This window comes from Lissotriton vulgaris, chromosome 1_1 (genome assembly GCF_964263255.1).
Source record: "Lissotriton vulgaris chromosome 1_1, aLisVul1.2, whole genome shotgun sequence".
Lineage (NCBI taxonomy): Eukaryota > Metazoa > Chordata > Amphibia > Caudata > Salamandridae > Lissotriton > Lissotriton vulgaris.
In genome coordinates, this window is record NC_141685.1 from 344099760 (window position 1) to 344113598 (window position 13839).

Below are 13839 nucleotides of genomic sequence, written 5' to 3' on the forward strand. Positions count from 1 at the left end.
TTTCAACTGTTCCCAAGAATGAACACAGAAACTATTGGTGCTTTATTTACATTAAAAAACAAATGTTTACTTGTTACTATTCTTCCAGTTCATCACAATATTCGACCCTTTCCACCAAAATAAGCTCATACACTTTCAATGATGGTGGTGTGAAAGATATTATATATGCCTAAAATGAGTAAGGCTATCATTCTATGACAAAAGTTACACCCTATGGGTTACACAAAAACTCTCTTTATTAATTCATATCGCTTAAAGTCCTGAATAATCCACTTATTATTTCAGATCTGTGCTTCTTTCATTTGTAACTAAAACGATTTTGCTATTCCAGGGAATTGAGGATGTCCTGTTGAACCTTAAGCCCAGCCTATTGGCAGCATCATTATTTAAATCAGTCTGCATCCTTCATGGCACTCTGTGCTGCTTGAATCTCACTGGCAAAATGTACTCTATTAAATATAACATACCTCGTGTCAAGAGAGACATTAATTTCTACCACATTGGTAATATGTTGCAGAATGATGGAATTTCAGAAACAATTCAACCTTCACTATTGATAAACCTGGTCAGTTACTTTGTTAACCAGATAGCCATGTTATTCCTTCATGATGCTTCGGTGAAGTTACAAGCATAAATGAGAATGAGCCCCCTAACAGAGGTGTGTGGTGCCCACATCACCTAAGGAATTTTGACATATCTAAGGAGACCAGCGAATGTTCCATGTGTGCTATACATTCACTGAGTACTGTTGGTGAGAGGGGGAGGGATTTACATGCACCAACATTATGGATGGATATAATTCCTTCTTATGTCTACTCATGTACGACGAATGGATGGCTAGTTGGCACAAGTAGGATCTTTGTTCTAGAGCACAAGTAACATAATATCAAAGATTGATAGTGGGCTGTGCTTGTACTGTCTAGGAAAAAGTTTCTTGATGAATGGACTTATGGGGTCACATGAGGACAGCTGGTAGATGTTAGATGGTTCAAACACAAGGAGATGATGGATGGAGCGCTGACTTTTTTCAGACACTCACCCCCAGTCACAAATCTGTGTTGAATCCTTCATCGTTCTTTAGCTATCTTTGCCACCCCGGTTCAGAACCAGCTATATGCAAATCAGTCTTGACCCTGTGCCTCATGGGAACAGTCCAGCCCAAAGTGCCAATCCAGGTCTTCCCTGGGAAACGAGCATCTTGGGACGGTTTTGGGGTAACACCCCTCATTAGCCAGCCTAGCTTAAATCCAGTGGAAAGTGAGATGTTAGCTGGTGCCACATCTCAAGGCCAAACATAGGAGGACTCCCATTTTTACTGCTTTGATCCATTACAATCATGGGCAGTAGGATCAGTCACACAAAGTGGAATAGTGTTTTAATCAGGAGAAATGTTTTAAATGCTGGGTGGGTGGGAACTTTGTGGATAATTGCAAATTCTGGTACTTTCTGTCACAGTAATATGAGGCAAATACGTGATTGTATGCAACAATCGATGTTTACAAGGATCTAAGATAGGTGAGAAGTTATCATCAGATCAACACAAGGCATGCCACCCTAGACTACCCCAATTGTCTAATGTCTGAGTTGGATTGGTGTCTCTGGGTAGTAGCCAAGTCTAGGCCCAAAAACTTCAGCTACCCTTATTGGTGATGTTTACATGTAGCATTATTGGGCCTTCTGTGTTGCGAGCACAAACCAGAGCCACACAATTCGGTTAGTGTTTTTATCAGAAGTAAAAATGTGAAAAAAAAGGTGTGAAAATGCTGGGTGGTACGAAATGACTGGATTTCTGCAGTGCGTTGTAATGACTGCCTTGTAATGGTTGTTTACAGATTATGCTTGCAAAGAACCATCATGACATGACATGGTAATTTTTCTCAGAATCACTGGGAAATGAGACATCATTAAAAGGAACGCCAACACAAAAATTACTCCCACGTTATACTCTTTGACAGTCTCAGTCAGATGCTTTCTCAGTGTCAGACCTTGCCTCAGAGATCCCCTCTATTATTTTAGTTAGAGTCTGGGGAGGAGTCAACCAAAGAGACACCATCCCTGTTTTCTAGCCAAAGCTTTCTGGCTGAAGTAGAATGCAGTGGAACTCGTTGACATGAATGTTGTGTGTTCTATGAACTGAAATAATGGAATGCATTGCTGTGAGAGCAAGAGTTTAGTAAAGTGTGATCACAATTACAGCAGCAGTCTCAAAAGGGAAAAATAACTTATCTGAGTCAACGCTGAAAAGAACTTCACCAAAAAGGCCAAGAGAAAAAGACATACCCAATAAGGTAAAAGCATTTTATTTCACTGTTAGAAATGGGATCTCTGGTTGGCTAAGGCTTGCGCCAAAGCCAGGCAGAGACCACCACGACGGCGGGACCACTCAGGCACCGACAATGTGCCTCAGTATGGGCCAAAAAACATATGGCGATCTCTCTGAACTAACTCCCCCTCTGTCAGGTGGGGGGAAGCTAAAGCACCACCACTGGAGCCCCTGAGACTTCTTGAGTGCCAACCTTGGCACTAAGTGCGCACAAAGTCCCTTGGCCACAAGACCCACAGCGCCCCCAGGGACAAGGAACACTCGGCCGGTGTGCGGTCTTCTTTAAGGCGGCTTATCACGGGCCTTCTCCGGCTTCACTGCTCTTCACCCGGGCCCCCTCTTGGGACCCCGGACTCTTCTCTCGCAAGGTTTCCCTTCCGTCTCGGAAGCCCTGCCCACGAAGTCACAGCCTTGCTTGCCTTCTGGGTCACACTGGGCAGAGGCCAGGAAGAGATTCGATGTGCGGCACGGGCTGCGGCAGTGATTCTCATTAGCACAGGGCGGGCTCCCGCCAACCACATTGGGGTGGGCACCCGCACCTTAATTAAAGCCACAAAGCGGGACACCTGCATTTTAAATAAACAATGCGGCAATGAGGGGTAGGCTCCCTGTCAAGGTAAAACAGAAAGCGAGTAGGCACCCGCTAGGGAACAATTAGATGCTGCAATGCAGGGAAATTCCTACGCCCGGGGATTTTCACCAGGATGATCGCAGCCCCAGGCTGCCAGGGCACGACATAAGCGCTCCTCCTCCAGATAAAGCGCTCTTCCAGGTGCTAGGTTGAAAGTCCTTGAAAGGAAATGGAGCAAAAACATCCCAGAGGCATAGCTGGGCTCAGTGGCCAGCACACATGGCCCTCCAGCAGGGAGGCAGCCCCCATGGCAGTCCCTCCTGGGCCCCAGCAGTAGCAACCCCCCTCCATCAGGATCAGGAACAGAACAGGAACATTTTTATGGGGTCACTGCCCCTATATTTATATGCCCTTTTCCTTTGTGTCACAGCACAGGGCTTGGGAGAACTGGTTTAGGGGAGCGTTGTAGCACTTTGTTTTGCTCAGCTCCTCTCTCCTTTGTCAGGTGGGGGCTCTGGGATCGCACGCGCCACAGGGGGCGGAGCCAGCATTGTGCAGGGAAGGTACAGTCCTTTTCAGGTCCCAGGTGAAACTCCTCCCTCCCATCTGCATGCAGATCTCTCTATTCACCACTGGGCTGACTCCCCCTGTCTCCTGGAGCCACTCACAACTCTCAGCTCCTGTCAATCACAAGCCAGACATGCAATTCACATCAGGCAGGCAGACACAAAGTACACAGAAATGCCAACTTCGAAAAGTGGCAATTCTCCACCAGTCACCATAAATCTGTGCACAACATTGTGCAGCATTTATTCTCACGAGTTCACACATACTAAACTCGCCTCATACTAGGAATTACCATGGACACACATATCCCTGGTGAGCTCCTATGGGAGGGCAGTCAAATCTCACCACGCGCACTCATAGCACGTACACACTGTACACTGGGCCACAGTGCTAAAGTGCCCAGAGGCCTAATATCACTACCACCATGTCAGAGCTTAAAGCAAAAAGTTCAGGGGTGAACCTGCCAAAAAGGGCCAAGTCCAAAAGTCACATTTATTTCTGATGCCAGGAGAAAGTTATTTGCGAACAATGATCCGTGTGGAGAGCAGAATGCAGGTGACTCACAATGAAGGTAGCCATGTGCATCGCATGCCTCTCTGCTTCTGCTCACAATAGCATAAGGCAATGTGTTAGGCCACATCTGTATTGGGTCTAGTCAGGCTCGTTTACCAAACTTTAGCTCAACCCTGGTTAGCTGTGGCTTCAAGCAGTCAGCCTTTGTCAAGTGCAAAGCAATTAGAAGTATCAAAACAGTTGAATAAAAAAGAAAAATTACACAAAGGAAATCCAACATCAATTCATAAAGTGGTGGGGGCATGGGATAATGAATGCTAAAGATTCCAAAGGATGCTGAGGATCTGATGACGGTGGAGTAGCTGGTGCTACTCATTTGTCCATGGTCATGGTGGGGTGAGTTTGGCAATCGGGGGTCAATGTCCCATGAAGATTAGTTGAAATCCAGCCAAAAAAAATGGCCATTGGTCTACTCTTCTCCGGTTCCAGCAAAACCACTGGTTCCCTTTAACTAGTGATAACTCCCAAATTGGGTGACCAAGCTGCACTCTCCTGGGTCCAGCACACTCAGGTGCAACTTTTGGGTGTCAGATCTTGGTCTTCTATGCTGTAGGTCGACTGTCAGTGGCGGTCATTCAATCTTGGTTACCAACTCACCAAAGCAGACTTCTTCAGCTTTTGACCCTGTATCTGTAACAGGAAGTCATCCAATTGACTCTTGGAGTCTCTTCTTCTGTCTGAGGTTTGGGGATACCTTTCCTCAAACAGAGCACAGCAGGCACAGTCCTCTGTTTGCAAGCCCAAGGAACAGCAGGTGCAGTCCAGTATTGGTGCAGCCTCTTTCTGATTGTTCCAGGGATCTTTAGGTCAGTCATTCATCAGTCCATTCTTTAGTCCACATGTGATCTGAGGTCTGGGTGCAAATTTGGTGCCCATAAATTCTCCTTGGTGGATGTAGTGACTACTAGCCAATGGGCTACCAGGTCCCCTCCCACCTGATGATGACTTGCAAGTGTGATATCCAGTTATCCGAGAATACAATATTCGGCCTCCCCCCAAGATGGCAGGATCTCTCTCTTGGTGTGTTGAGCTCGATAGCCCACCCTAGAAGTGTGACTCCCTAAGGGGATATAATAATAATAATAATAATAATTATTATTATTATTATTATTATTATTATTATTATTATTATTATTATAATAATAATAATAATAATAATAATAATAATAATAATGATAATGATAATAATGATAATAATGATAATAATAATAATAATAATAATAATAATAATAATAATAATAATAATAATAATAATAATAATACCAGCATTTGTAAAGCGCACAGCTGGGGGCCATCGGGAAGATTAAGTGAGCTACTGCCCAGAGTCACAAGGTGATGGGTAAACCTGCAGCCGGTGCCAGGAATTGAACCGTGAAGACCCTGTGTTCCAGCATCAGCCGCCCTGGCCGCTGAAGAACATCTGGTTTCCTCTCTCTGTTCCCAACGCCAACCTGTCTACCAGGAGAAAGAGCAGTCCCTTTCATATGTGTTCACCATTTGCCCTCCAAAGAAGCTTCCCTTTTAAAGCTTGCTTTATGGGCTCACACCCTGTTTGGCCTTCCTAGGGAAAAGTAACACTTCTTCCAACATCCAGGGTTTTATGTTCCTTCCTGAGAGTCATTCACATCTCCCTCCAAGAGAACATAAAGCTGTATTGTGGTCAGCAACCGTAAACAGTCACTGGAAAACTTTGGGCAACAGAGAGGCAACATTCTAAAGTTTCCATTTACTGAAACATTACATTAAATTTAACGTGAGCATCCGGTTGGGGTTAATTTGTTTGATACCACTTTAATAGTCCCATTCAGCAGTTAGCTTCTAGCCTTTCTACAGTAAAAACACCAGGTTGGGGCTTCTGCTGTTAGAACATGTAAGATCACATGATCTACTTTGTAATTTGCAACACCAAGTTTTAGGGCTTAATAGGCTTCTCTTAGGGGTGACATGTATTTATATTAAAAAAGGAAGGCAAAGTGGAGTTAGCAGTTCAAGCCAGCAATGCGAGTCATGGTTTGATTTGTGTCACTCATGGTGGCACAATAAGTGCTGAAGTCCATGAGGGACACATTACAGGCCCTCAGTACCCCTTGCACTATCTACTAGGGACTTATAAGAAAGTTAACATATGCCAATTGTGGATGAACCAATCATACATGCATGCTTTAAGGGTGATATCACTGGCACTGTGGAAAAAGCAGTTTCAATAAATAACCTTTAGACGCTGCTTGGCATTAATCGCCTCTCATACCATTCGAGGATTAACAAATAAAGAGGCAGGCGCTGGAAACTGGAAAGCGGGGAACAAAGTTTTATTCCGTCGGAACAGAACACGTCAGATCAGACAAACAGGGTATAGTCTCGAGTTGCTCTAACTGCATCTCCGAGACCTGGCCTCTTATACACAGGTTTATAACTTTTATTGTAAATACTTTGATGTAAGGAAAGACATCCTCGGAATCCCCGCTTCAGGCCCATATCCACACATATCTACAGTAAAAGTCCCCACCCCATTCTCAGCAGGTGATGGCTATCGCGCAGCTGGACACACCGTCGGGAGCGGGAACGTGTGCGATCGGTCGGATCTCATGGGGTGGAGACATTGATTAATCTCAGTTCCTTTGAAGAGAGGCGAGTTTCTACTGTAGGGTGCAATAAACTGCATCTGCAGAGCTAGGTGATGGCCAGGGATCAGCTCGGACAATCGGGCAGGGAGAAAGGGGTTATCAAAAGGGCCTGTTCGCATGAAAGGGATGAAAGGGTATGTGGGCTCGGCACGGGATGTGGCTCCGAGGCAGGGTCGCGCTGAAGGGGTGGTTTATGGCCCGGGCATGTGAGTGCGGGGGCTGTCAGTGCGCGGGGGATGCTTGTGAGATCAGAGAGACGCACTGGCGATCGGCAATGGACAGAGAGGCCATGGTGCTCAAAATGTTGCCGTTTACGCACACGTATAGGCCTAGAAAAGGGACAAGATGGCGCCGATAATGTTCACGCTGCAAAATAGATTTTAACAGCACTGTGGCCTGTTTAGCAGGACTCAGTGCACCTTCAGAACCAAAGAAACAGCAACCTCAGTCCTTAATTTTGTGGGTGATGATGCAAAAAGAGGCATTTCATTACAGTGAGCACACTTCAGCCATTGATCAAATATTGCGCCCCACCTGGCATACCTCATGGGACAATGGTAGAACCATCTATAGCCATAGATCAGTTATTCAGCCATTCATTTTGCATCAGCACACCTCAGGGCAATGTATCAGCACACTTCAGTCACTGATGTGTTATTGTGCGATTGGCACTTTGCTTCAACCCAATGCAAAATACATCACGTGGGAATGGATGAGCCCTCTTCTTATTGTGGCCTTTGCATTTTACTTCTAACCACCACAACATATATCCTGGAGGCTATCCACTCCCTTTTTCCCCTCTCCTTTCCAATGATGCATTTTAAAACATTGTGCATTCTGGGGGCACCAGAAAGGCCCTGGGTGGCACAAGGGGAAAAATATGTCTTGTAACTGTTTCATTCCCTTGAGGAAGCCAAAACAGATCCCCACAGCCAATTGACCACCCCAGGGAAAGAAACATTAATAATTTTTTAAAGGACCCGGGGGGGGGGGAGAGGGGTCGACCCTTAATGGAGAATGACCTGCTCACCCAAAATGGGAGACTCCTATGTTTCCAGCAATACTTTCCTCAAGCCTTGATGTGGAAGCTGGCAGTTGATTTCACTTTGGACACATTAGGAGCTTTACTCACCTGCTCTTGCTGGTAAACTGGTAAAGCAGAACTGATGTTACTGATCGATGGTAAGAGGTGTGGGAAATGATGCGGGATTCCACATCAGCCCCCATAAGTGCTCACATGAGGGGAAGCCTATAGCGGAACCACTACAGTTTCCCCCGAGCTCCCTCAGGAGCATTCTATGTTGAAGTCTTCTACAATGCAGAGATAGTGCTGATTACATCAATGGGTCATCCTCTGAATACCTGATATTGAATCTTGCATACATAGCAGAATGAGGTAATTGGAATTCTAGCTTGGTTGGGCGAAGGGAGAACAAACCTTAATCCATGATGAGTAACATTTTGCCAACACTCATTATACCTCTATATCTCTGACATTTTAAAAAAGTAAGGTATTCATAGGTGTGTGTGTTCATAACAACAGGACTTCTATAGGTACATTGTACTGGGGGACAGGAGGCCTAGACAGTCTGACAAACTAACAAGCAAGTAATGAAGCAGGATTCATTAGCAAAAAGGTTAGGAACCAGAGGACTGATGGGAATCGAATAAGAGAGAGAGCAACAAATGTGAAGCGTCAAGCAAGATATTTATCAACTATAGCGAAAAGTGAGGAGTCAGAACAAACGTTGTTGCCAGACAAGGGAGCTTAATACAAATGGACCTAAAAGTGTGCATAACAGTGCTCATCCTCTAATGGTTGGAGCTGTGTACGTAACTCTGGGAAATGTTGTTTTGAATGTGCAAGTATATATTTTCCACTGTCCTGTGTTCTATCTTTTCCAACTTCCCAGTTACTTGTTCCCAAACCTCTTCTTGAAACCTGTCAACAAAACAGATCTGTTTACTTTCACCTGGAGATTTACATTTATTTTGGGCTGAAACATCCAGACCAAAATGAGAAGTTACCAGTGGAATTAGAATTAATGTTTTCCTCAGTAGTACAGAAGTAAATCTGTACACTTATCAATTTACTCCAATTTATTTAACTAGTTAAACAAATTTCCACCGGTTAGTGTGCTTGTAAGTATCACTCTGCAAACCATATATGCATCATTTCCACAGTGTGACAAATTTGGATACAGGAGTTTGAGGAGATAACTTGAAGCCTATTTGTTGGGTACACTTTCCCACTGCCGAAAGACCTGTCAGACCAGAAATACATTGGGGATCGGGGAGCACAGGATTGTAAAGCCATTTGTCCATGAAGGAATTTAAGAAATTAAGCATTCACACACCTAGAAGTTTGTCATACTGTCAAACTGAAATACTAGTAAAATGAAGGATTAATGAAAATGGGAACTTTTTGATTATTAAGATGGATAGAATGAAACTACGATCATATTAATTAAGAGTGGAGACTCTTTGCAGTAACTAAAGTGGGCTTGAGGGGATGCGTGTAGCTTTCGATCCATGCATATGGTGTTCCTCAGTAATTTCTCATTTTTCAATAGACTCTCAGAGTCCAACTTCTAATGGGCCACATTTTCTCCACCCCAATAGTTACCCCAAATATTGGTTACCCTGGGGATGGAAAAATACAGGCCCATTTTTTGGACCACTTGCATTGAGGGGCTATGTGCTTTTATAATGAAGGAGTCTAGAGGTGTATATATATAGAGGCAATCTAATGGTTTGCATGTATAAGAGGGTATCTACCTACAAAGCCAAGAGCACTGGTCAAGTCCATTTGAAGATACAGTTCTTTATGTTTTCCGCATATTGATATATTGTTTGCAATTGTTGAAAAAGAATCCTCTGATTCCTATTTGTGTAATGAAAAGTTAAAATTTTTTTACAGACATGCACATAGTCAGATCCCATGTTTCTATGTTTTTAAACGTACACTACTATTTAGTGAATACTGGTAGGCCTGCAATTCTGGTGTAGGATGTTAAGAAGTAGCAATTTTGAATATCTAGCTATGTAGTGGTATCATTTATTAAATTAGGTGAGTTTTCAAAACACTGCAAAGCATATTTCTTAACCATATTGCTGAATGAATTGGATGTCAATCAGACCTACAGGGTTGACTGGTGTGAGTCTCTTTTTGATGTCCCATTGCAGTCAGGTACGGAGAGTTTTAAGTTGGATAGTAAGTGAAAAGTCTTCAATTTATGGACCAAATGTTGAAAATGTGAATAAAGACCATAGTGATTTGATTATGGAGTAAATTCCAAATTTGGATTCTCCTCTGATTTTAGAATTTTAGTTTAATCAAGTCTTCTATTATTATGTGACTGTGAAAGGCAAGGTTGATCCGTAAGTCAAATTAACTTTGTTCTCCTTTGTAAGGATCAGACAACCTCATTGAAATTCTCTTGAAAATATTTAATGGACAATATATGTTTCTGTCTTTCAGTCTTCTATACGTGCAAGTCGAGGAACAGTTGGAGGATACTTCCTTGCTGGCAGATCAATGACATGGTTCCCTGTAAGTTTTTAAAAACATTTTGACATTGAATGATCACATTGATGCCCATTCTGACCTTAACCCCACTATTCTATTTTAGTTTTTCAATAATCTTTTGAATTTTAGTGATGGAGCAAACATGCTTTTAATTTTGCCACAGTGTATTTCTTCACAAATTATCCAGAAAACGATTGCCAGACGATTGCACCTTCTACACTTCCAGCAGTAACCCCTTTAGGATGCAGATACACACTTATATTTTATTAAAACCTGTTTAATTGTTAGGATTTTGTGTGCATATCTTTGGCAGAATATTTATATCCAATATTTTTATGGCACTGTCCAAACTTACATGGACATATAGCAGTACTAAAGTCACTAAATCAGAGACATACAGTATTCTATTCTCAATTTTTCCACAGCCCAATGGGTCTTAGGATTCATTATGATGGGGGTGGCTATGTACTACAAATGTCCTAACTATCTGCAGTGTATGATGTCTAGCTCATGATAGTTGTATCCTAGATATGCAATCAAGTTGTGAATGACTTCCCTGTTGAACTTACTACTTAGGTGTAATAAATAGACATTTCTGTTACAGGCTCAGGTCTGTTACCCTTGATGGGATGAGGTTATGTTGTGAATAGGTTAGGTATTCTGCAGGACACGTCTTCAGGTTACAAGATGGATTTATTAGGTTAGCACAGCAGAGCAGTACACCTCAACAGCTGACCAGACCATCACCTGCCAAGACTGGAACTTCCACATACCAGATAGAACACTCACAGGTACTATGGGAGGCTGGGGAGGTGGGAACACAAAGGAAGGCCTACTGACAACAAGTAGCCATATTGAAGGAAGCACAAATATACAACATATCTTCTTCCTTTACAGAGAAAAGATAAATAAACAAACAAAACACAAGCAGAAAGCAGAAAGCATCGAAGACAATAACAATTAACATCAAACAAATATGAGGTCAGTGACCTCATGGACTTCCAGATGATGAAGGCGAAGGAGCATTTTGTTTCGGGTCAAGGATGAAGAAAGAAACAGGATTATCATGACCAGCTACACCCCTGCGATTGACAAAACAGGAATAGACAGTCTACTCTCAGCAATCCGTTGTTGACCAGCAAAAACAGAACAAAAGAAAGTGTATTTCTCCAAACAGTCCTTGTCCGACCCGGCTTCCCGCTCATAGTTGAAGATAGAACAGTTGAACAAGTGCCTCCAATGCTCAAAAAGTTCTGGAAGGAGGTTCCCGAAGAGAAAGTTGAAACCAGTTCTCTTACAGTTCAAGTTGAAGTACTGGACCCGTTGTCTCGGTTCTGGTTCTCTTTCTCAGGTAATGGGCCTCTTGCTGTGTTTCGGGGCGCTAAGTTTCTTTTTTTTTTTTTTTGCTTTTCTGTGGACTAACTGCCTAAGTACTGTGGGCTATAAAGCCTGGTTCTAGTTGCGGAACATTCGTCCCGGTTCAGGGAACCACCTTCTCACAATTTTCTGTAGTGGTACTGAACTCTCTCGGTCCTGGGACCTCTTTTGTCCACTCCCGGTACTAATTCTGGGGCATTTGTCCCCATCCGGTCCTGGGACGTCCTTTGTCATCTCCCGGTTCTCATTCTTGGGCCTTTGTCCCCATCCGGTCCTGGGACGTCCTTTGTCATCTCCCATTTCTCATCTGGGGCCTTTGTCCCTGTCATATAGTTACTGCTTTTCTATATATTGTGTTAAGTTAGCATGAGTTTATTAAATGTTTAAACAACATATTTTCCTTCGGCTTCAGTTTGCACACGACACATAATTGTTATTGTAGCTTTCAACCTAGACAAAAGATGTGATTTATTTGAGAATGATATGTTATTGCTCTGATATCAGTTGTGCTTGGTACACTTGGTACACTGTCTGCACACTGAGAGCTGAACCCTCTAAGAATAACCTAACACAAGGTTGCTGGGAGGCCTGATCCTCGCACCACATTAGACATAACACAAATAAAGTTGCTGCCAACATTGGGCTCTAAGCGGGTTTAAGATAGAGTTACTGAGAATGCAAAAACACACTTGATGGTGCTTCGCATGCAGAGAGCTGGTAGCTGATGATGTGATCTTCTCCTACTGACATTTAGAGGTATGGGCCCGCTCTGCTAAAACCCAAATGAGACCTTGTTAGATATAATATATTATGCTAAATAGGGTGCGCGAAATATAGGTGATACAGATTTCTATTGATTTTTGCATTATAATATGCTATCACCGTTCGCTTACTATGGATTAGTGACTATGCTGATAACTATGATTTTTATAATATGTATTCTGGTATTATATAAAATACTGCGTTTGAGAAGCTTGCATTGAAAAATAAATATTTCAAACTTGCACATGTGTTCTTTTACTCCCCGTTGTGGTTTGAAATGATAATAGAGCGAAAGAGTGTTCCTGTGTTCCACGATACCTGAGGTAACCCAAGTTCATGTTCTGGTTTGTCTAAGTCATTGGGAGTTTGTTGTGACCAATGAGACACTGTAGCTAGTTCGGTAAGGGGATTTTGGATACTAAGGTGGGTTTTGGGTCACCCTAATTCACAGAGGTTCTAGATCTCTGTGCACAGTTCTGTGGGAGAACGGAAACCCTGCTACACGGCGCCCATACGTTGTTGGCCTTATATCATGACACTCGAGTAGTATATCATTCAAACCTTGACCCCTTCATTCCCATTTCCGGAAAACGGCGGTGTCGGAAAAACCTACCTATTTTTTAAATAGTTCTTTTCAAGCTTGAATCTATCTAAAAACGGTTCCCTTGAATTACTACCCAGTTGTGCTACAAAGTAATCTTTGTTTTTTCACGTTCCTGTGCAATCATGGCACAAGCCGTGGACATCCCGCTGCATAGTCGCATTGCGGTGCATGATCATTTGCGGACTTATGATGTACCTGCTGAAGGCTTGGCTGTGGTTCTAGTGGTGAGTGCGGAACATGCTTACCCGTACGAACTATTTTATTCGTGGGTGACATTTCCGGCAGTGGACGCAAATTCTGGTGTGTTCCACTTGTACACTGCGTCACCTGTACCTGCTGAATATGCTCCGTACAGAGCACAGGAAGTACCTATTGATGTTTGGCAGCATGGAGTTTGGTTTGGTGGCGCCCTACCCCACTCTTTAACCGCTCCGAGATTAGGTCCTTTGTCCATTCTGGGCACAAATTGGCCCGCTTTGGCTGGATTTACTCCTCACCCTAATCACGTCACTTGTAACTTGGCTGACCTTAGGCGACTTCATGTAGTCGCCATTGCCGTGATTAGAGCCCTTGTGCATTACACAAGTCGTAATGTTCATGGGGCAGCCCCTAGAGGTGCAGCACTTCCGGCAGGGCAGGCTGGTTTGAAAATCAGTCCTGTCATGGTGAATTCCGTTATGGGCAAGAAGCTCCTGGATAAGGATAATTTTCCTTTCTGGCTTGCCGAGAAATTTGACAGCTGGAGGCGGTGTTTCCTAATACGACTCCTGGTGAAAAACACTGGATTCTTACACTTAGTTTGCCGAAAGATTTGGCCCCTGAGCTTGTTGACTGTGAGACCTGGGGTAAGACTTTTGCGGCGGTCTATTCGAGGTGCCTTGGCTCCCTGTCTGTGTCCAATCTGTCTAC

General features: G+C 43.4%; 1 protein-coding gene across 1 annotated transcript in view; it reads left to right on the top strand.

Moving 5' to 3' along the window:
- LOC147747153 (sodium/glucose cotransporter 4-like) overlaps positions 1-13839 on the top strand; it is a 782848-nt gene that overhangs the window by 163116 nt on the left and 605893 nt on the right. Inside the window, exon 2 of the mRNA XM_086952400.1 lies at positions 10140-10211. Within this exon, the coding sequence (XP_086808526.1) occupies positions 10140-10211 (72 nt within the window). The remainder of the gene's footprint in view (positions 1-10139; positions 10212-13839) is intronic.